Raw genomic sequence first — 7,252 nt, 5'->3', positions numbered from 1 at the left:
AGACATCTCTGTCAGAGGGTAAAATTATTCGTGTTTTTTAAGTATTTTATTTACTTTACTTTAATATTAATTAAAGTATTTTTGTATTGCAAAAAGCTATGGGATGAGGAAATTATTTTTATTTTCATTAATTTACAGTAAAATTTTGTACTTGCATATGGGTGTGCTGAAATACAAGTTTGAACAGGAAATAAAATCTAAATATTTCTAACATATTGTTGTTTGTCTTTTGGTACCTGGGAGCTTTTGAACCCGGAAACAATGACATCAGCAAGTGGATTGAGACACATAAATGTTTTAAAGTGAAGAATCCAAAACATAGATAGATAGATAGATAGATAGATAGATAGATAGATAGATAGATAGATAGATAGATAGATAGATAGATAGATAGATAGATAGATAGATAGATAGACAGATAGATAGATAGATAGATAGATAGATAGATAGATAGATAGATAGATAGATAGACAGATAGATAGATAGATAGATAGATAGATAGATAGATAGATAGATAGATAGATAGATAGATAGATAGATAGATAGATAGATAGATAGATGCATATAAGAGTTTCTCAGAGAACCACCCCTTTTGAAAGGGTGCCTAGAGGTTCTATAGAGGGTTCCGCCGGTGTGTCCCAGAAGAACCCCAAAAGGTTCCTCCAGGATCTTTTCATTTTTACAGTGAGGGAAGAAAAGACTATTGCAACTTCCTTTTTAAATATTAGGAGGGCACATTATTTGCATGGATAAATCATTTATCATAAATAATGCAATATTTCATAAAAAATAAGAATGATCAATTTTGATTTTATGGTGACTTTATGGAGAAAACCTAACATTTTTAGATGAAAACACAAAATTATTATTTTATTTATATATATGTTGTTTTGAACAAATTATGATGTTTCATGGTGTTTTCAGATTAAGCCTGAATGTTTTCTGTAGGAACTATAGCTATAGCACACACACACACACACACACACACACACACACACACACACACACACACACACACACACACACACACACACACACACACACACACACACACACACACACACACACACACACACACACACACACACACACACACGCACGCATACCGGCTCTGAAAGAATGTCACATGCTGTTTGTTACTGGAAGCGTAGTAAAATTTGCAACTTCAACAAAAAAAAATTATGATTTACCCAGGGTGTTGTCACTGTCATGAAAGCTGACAGTTTTTTTCATATGCAGGAAACAACTTAACTCTTATACCGCTGCACTGAAAAAGAAAAAAAACAATGTAAAAAACAAAACAAAAACAAAAAACAAACAAAACAAACTGTAAAAAATAAAAGAAAGAATAAAAGATTCACCGATCGACGACGACAGGAAAGTTCCCTCTACGCAGCATTTTCCCCAGTATTACACCAATTGTTGTTACGTAATTTCCCCTCTATTTTTCTCTACACTCAGCATCACTGTTTTTTATGGGTTTATGAGAGGCACCTGATCAAAGACACTAAAGACTCCTATAAAAACTCAGATCTTCATTCTCACAAACACTGACACGAAGGTGACTGACATCAAGGAAATCTATACATTCCAGCACAAGTAAGTACTCAGGTTTAACCACATTTCAGTCCTATGGAACTATACTGGAACTGTACAGAAAAATGTGTGGGAGTGTTATAGAAGAAAGGAAACAGTGACATGAGCCACTCAGTTCTGTTTTAACTTGTGCACCTCAATCCAACCTCACACTTGTCACATCTCTTCCTTTGTGCAGAATGAGGCTTTTGGTCGTTGCTGCTGCTTTTCTGGCTGTTGCCAGTGCTGCCAGTCTTTCTCTGGAGGACATGGAGTTCTACGCATGGAAAATGAAATTTGGTAAGAGAGTCTCCTTCTTTAGTTTTATTAAATTGGGAAAGAGATTCATAAGGTTCTCCTCGTTGACTGAATGAACAAACTAGACAAAACAGACAAACACTGAAGCCATTCAGACTCAGACAGTGAGCAAAGATAGAAGTGCCAAAAATGGCAACAATAAATAAAAAAGTTTATTTTTAAGAGTAATTTTTGTAACTCCAGGATTATGGTTATCAGTAGTCAAACAGGTTGCTTATGGAACACTGTGAAGGTGCTTGTAAATGTAATATTGATGTAAAAAATGTTTTTCCACATGACATTTCTAAATAAAAAGCTATATGCATTGAAAATCATATTTCATATGTTACAAAAACTGCCTTTTTCCACCTTAGAAACATTGCTAAGCTACGTAATATGCTATCAGTTTCTGATGCAGAAAAGTTAGTTCATGCATTCATGACCTCGAGACTGGATTACTGTAATGCTTTATTAGCTGGTTGTCCTGCATCCTCAATAAACAAGCTACAGTTAGTCCAAAATGCCGCCGCTAGAGTTCTTACGAGATCAAGAAAATATGATCATATAACACCGATTTTATCATCACTGCATTGGTTACCTATAAAGTTAGAAAGTTACGTATTAATTACAAGGTATTGTTACTGACTTATAAAGCCCTAAACGGCTTAGCTCCAGTCTATTTAACGGATCTTCTATCGCCCTATAATCCATCGCGCTCTTTAAGATCACTAAATTCAAGGCTTTTGGTCATACCTAGGATATCCAGAACCACCAAAGGAGGAAGAGCATTTTCACATTTGGCTCCAAAACTCTGGAATAGTCTTCCTGATACTGTTCGTTGCTCAGACTCGCTCTCCCAGTTTAAAACTAGATTAAAGTCGCATCTCTTCAGCCAGGCATTCATATAATATTTGTAATCTTACAGTTCAAAATACAATCTGGTCTTTAGCTCATAAATGCCAGAGGAGAACTGGCCCCCGACTGGTTCTCCCCAGGTTTTTTTTCTCCATTAGGTCACCTGATGGAGTTTTAGGACACCATTAGGTCACTTGATGGAGTTTTTCGGTTCCTTGCCACTGTTGCCTTTGGCTTGCTCAGTTGGGGATATTTTGGGGATATTTAATTTAATTTTATCAATCAATAAATTCCACTTGAAACAAACCTTGTTGTATTATTTTAATTTAATACTGTGAAGCTGCTTTGATACAATCTGTATTGTGAAAAGCGCTATACAAATATACTTGACTTGACTTGACTTATATTATATAAATTATATTTTTTAATTTAAAAGATGACTACGATCAAACTAAATTCATTTAAATCAAAACTAAATTGTCTGTCAAAAATCACTTGCCTTTTTGCGAAATGTTTGATTTACTTTATACACATTTAATTTATTTCTAAATTATTACTTTTTTTTACTAACAAATTATTTAAATTTGACTTACTTTACACATTATACACATTTATTTCTAAATTAATTTCTTTTTACTAACAAATGTCTATTTAAACATTGAAACTAGCAAAACCTTTGCAGAAACTACAAGTTAACGCTGTTTAAAACAATGCCTCATCAACTTTTCTCATGTGCCTCAGGTAAGAGCTACCGTTCAACTGAGGAAGAATCTCACCGTAGGATGACCTGGATGTCCAATCGCAAACTGGTTTTGGTCCACAACATGATGGCAGATCAGGGCATCAAATCCTACAGGCTTGGCATGACATACTTTGCTGACATGGTAAGAAATTAAAATATAATCAAATATATTTATTCAATATTTAAAATTTTACTCAAAAGTTCAGAATTCATCATATTTCTTCCATCTATCCTCTCTCAGACCAATGAGGAATACAGACAGGTGGTGTTCCATGGATGCCTGGGCTCAATGAATAACACTAAGGCCCGTGGTGGCTCTACATTCTTCCGGCTGAGAGATGGCGCTGTGCTGCCTGATAGCGTTGACTGGAGGGAAAAGGGCTATGTCACCGATGTTAAAGACCAGAAGCAGTGCGGATCATGCTGGGCCTTCAGTGCAGTAAGACCCACATTTTTGCCGTTACAAACAGATCTTATATGGCAAATGCTTAAACAGTCCATAGTCCAGTTTAGTGGCAAGCCGTTTTAGCTTAAAATTTTCTCAGAGTTACTCATTGTTATTGCATTTTTACTAGTAACAATTATGATTAGAGAGCTCTCTAATTCAATTATTACTAATAATTACAATTACAGAGCTCTCTAATTCAATTATTACTAGTTACATTTACAATTAGAGGGCTCTACAATCGAATTTTTACTAGTAAGAATTCCAGATAGAGAGCTAATAATTGTTTTACTAGTACGAATTTCAATTACAGAGCTCTCTAATTCAATAATTACTAGCAAAATGCAATTACAGAGCTATCGAATTAAAATTTTGCTATTAAAAAAAACATTAAAGATGTTTAATTGCAGAGCTCTGTAAATGAATTAGAGAGCTCTCTAACTGGAATTCTTACTAGTAAAAATTAAATTAGACATCTCTCTATATTGGAATTGTTACTAGTAAGAATTTAACTGTAGAGCTCTCAAACTTAATTCTTAAAATGCAATTACGACAAGTAATGCTGGGAACATTTGAAGCTAAAACGGCTTGCCATACCAGTTCAGCATTCTTATTTTTCTGCCTCTGCTGCTATTCATCCCTCTTTTGTCTCTCAGACTGGTTCCCTGGAGGGTCAGACATTCAAGAAGACAGGAAAACTGGTGTCCTTGAGTGAGCAGCAGCTGGTGGACTGTTCTGGTGCTTATGGGAACATGGGCTGTGATGGGGGACTAATGGACCAGGCCTTCCAGTACATCGAAGCCAATAAAGGTCTGGATACAGAGGAGTCCTACCCGTATGAGGCTGAGGTGAGTCCTAACAATGTTAGTGAGAAAAAATCTCAACCGTAAAGCTTCAGCTGAGGTTTTTTTTTAATCATTTTTGCTCATCAATATTCTCCACACAGGATGGTCAGTGCCGTTTTAAGCCGAGCACTGTCGGTGCCACTTGCACAGGATACGTCGATGTTGCCAGTGGGGATGAAAGTGCACTACAGGAGGCTGTTGCTACAATCGGCCCTGTATCTGTTGCCATCGATGCTGGACACAGCAGCTTTCAGCTCTATGAATCTGGTAACTGTCATCACCTATTTTTTAGGTGTTAGGTTTTTTGAACACTATTTATTCATCTTTTAATTCAAAATTTGCTGGCTAATTAATTGACACGGTAATTAACTGATTATTGTTTCTAGGTGTCTACGACGAGCCCGATTGCAGCAGCTCTGATTTAGATCATGGCGTTCTGGCTGTTGGTTATGGAACTAAGACTGGAGCGGACTATTGGCTTGTTAAGAACAGGTTAAGAAAAAAAGCACAAGACAATGAAACAAGAATGAATTAACAAAATTATAGCACGCGACTGAAGAGAAATAACACTCAAACAAACTGCTGTGATTTTAGCTGGGGGCTGGAATGGGGTGTCAACGGCTACATCATGATGACCAGGAACAAGAACAACCAATGCGGCATTGCTACTGCAGCCAGTTATCCTCTGGTCTAATGGGTGAGGTTTTATGCTAATATGCTTTTATGGCTTTAGTCAGTTCACAGAATTGGGGCAAGTTTTGTATGAAATTTTTAAGACATAGGCTTACTTTTTTAGATAAATTCCATAGTTTACATGAATAAAATAATTTTCTTATGTTCCGCAGGAAAGGGGAACTGGAGCAGATGGGAGAAAATTAAATGTGAACCGATTCTACAATAATACCTCATAATTGTACTTTTATTTGAATGAAAATTCATTCATTAAAAAAAATGATTTTAGCCATTGTTTTTATTTTCAAACCCTCTGACTATAGGGAAACACTATGTTAACACAAAATAGGGAATAAAAAAACATGAACACATCTGTGTGGGGTATATTTTATTATCAAGCATTAAAACTCTCATCCTTGGGGTTTAGTTTCCTTTATTTCCTCTTCATAATTCACAATCAAGCACAATGTACACCCGGTACAGTATCTTTTAAAAAACACTACATGCCAATGAGTTAACAAAGTGTTTGGCTTGTTTTTATTTTAACAGTTCTTTAAAACAGTCAGGAATAAGCCTTTTTTTCCTCCATAAAAATCATGAAATCATTGTGTTATGCCTCTGAATCTGCTGGAAGCTTCTACTTAAAGCTTGAAATAATTGGGACACATATACACTTTTACTTTCAAGAGTGAGAATGTCACATCTGTTCTTTCCCATCTGTCAGTGACAAAGAATTCATGAAAATAACTAAAAGTTAAACATTACTACAGTTTAGAAGAGCTTAAGGTCCCGAGGGGGTGTTTCAGTAAAGTTTCATTCACAAGAAAGTCTCTCCAGCCAGGTATTTTTGGAGGGAACAGATGCAGTTTTTAAATTTTTATTGAAATGAACAGTTTTAAAATGGACCCTGTGAAGTGAAAATATAATTACAGATAACCAACGACTCCGGCACGGACAAGTGCACGGACACTGCCGTCTCCGGCACGGAAACCACTGTCTCCGGCACGGACACCACAGTCTCCGGAACGGACACCGAAGTCTCCGGCACGGACATCATCGTCTCCGGCACGGACACCAACGTCTCCTGCACGGACACCACTGTCTCCGGAAAGGACACCACCATCTCCGGCACAGACACCAATGTCTCCGGACGGACACCACCTTCTCCGGAACGGACACCACTGTCTCTGGAACGGACACCACCGTCTCTGGCAAGGACAACAACCTCTCCGGGACGGACACCAACGACTCCGGCACGGACACCAATGTCTCCAGAACAGACACCAACGACTCAGGCACGGACACCACTGTGTCCGGCACGGAAACCAACGTCTCTGGAACGGACACCACCGTCTCCGGCAAGGACACCAACCTCTCCGGGAGGGACACCAACGACTCCGGCACTGATACCACCGTCTCCGGCATGGACAAGTGCACGGACACCGCCGTCTCCGGCACAGACAAGTGCACGGACACCACCGTCTCCATCCTGGCACGGACACCAACATCTCTGGAACGGACACCACCGTCTCCGGCACGAACACCAACTTCTCCGGCACAGACACCAAGGTCTCCGGCACAGACACCGGCATGGACACCACTGTGTCCGGCACGGAAACCAACGTCTCTGGAATGGACACCACCGTCTCCGGCAAGGACACCAACCTCTCCGGGAGGGACACCAACGACTCTGGCACTGATACCACCGTCTCCGGCATGGACAAGTGCACGGACACCGCCATCTCCGGCACGGACACCAACATCTCTGGCACGGACACCACCGTCTCCAAAGCTTGTAGAAGGTTCCTATTGGCAATACTG

At 38.7% G+C, this 7,252-nt stretch overlaps 1 protein-coding gene across 1 annotated transcript; it reads left to right on the top strand.

Moving 5' to 3' along the window:
* The first annotated feature begins 1,460 nt into the window (after positions 1-1,460).
* Positions 1,461-5,802, top strand: ctsl.1 (cathepsin L.1). Its single transcript, XM_082142793.1, has 9 exons — positions 1,461-1,599; positions 1,775-1,875; positions 3,469-3,611; positions 3,711-3,908; positions 4,571-4,762; positions 4,861-5,026; positions 5,146-5,251; positions 5,354-5,456; positions 5,605-5,802. The coding sequence occupies exons 2-8, from the start codon at positions 1,776-1,778 to the stop codon at positions 5,451-5,453; spliced, it is 1,005 nt and encodes a 334-aa protein (XP_081998919.1). The 5' UTR covers positions 1,461-1,599; position 1,775; the 3' UTR covers positions 5,454-5,456; positions 5,605-5,802.
* Positions 5,803-7,252: the final 1,450 nt, after the last annotated feature.

Source organism: Leuciscus leuciscus, assembly GCF_965113295.1.
Source record: "Leuciscus leuciscus genome assembly, chromosome: 17".
In the NCBI taxonomy this organism is placed as follows: Eukaryota; Metazoa; Chordata; class Actinopteri; order Cypriniformes; family Leuciscidae; genus Leuciscus; species Leuciscus leuciscus.
This window is presented reverse-complemented; position numbering and strand designations above follow the sequence as displayed.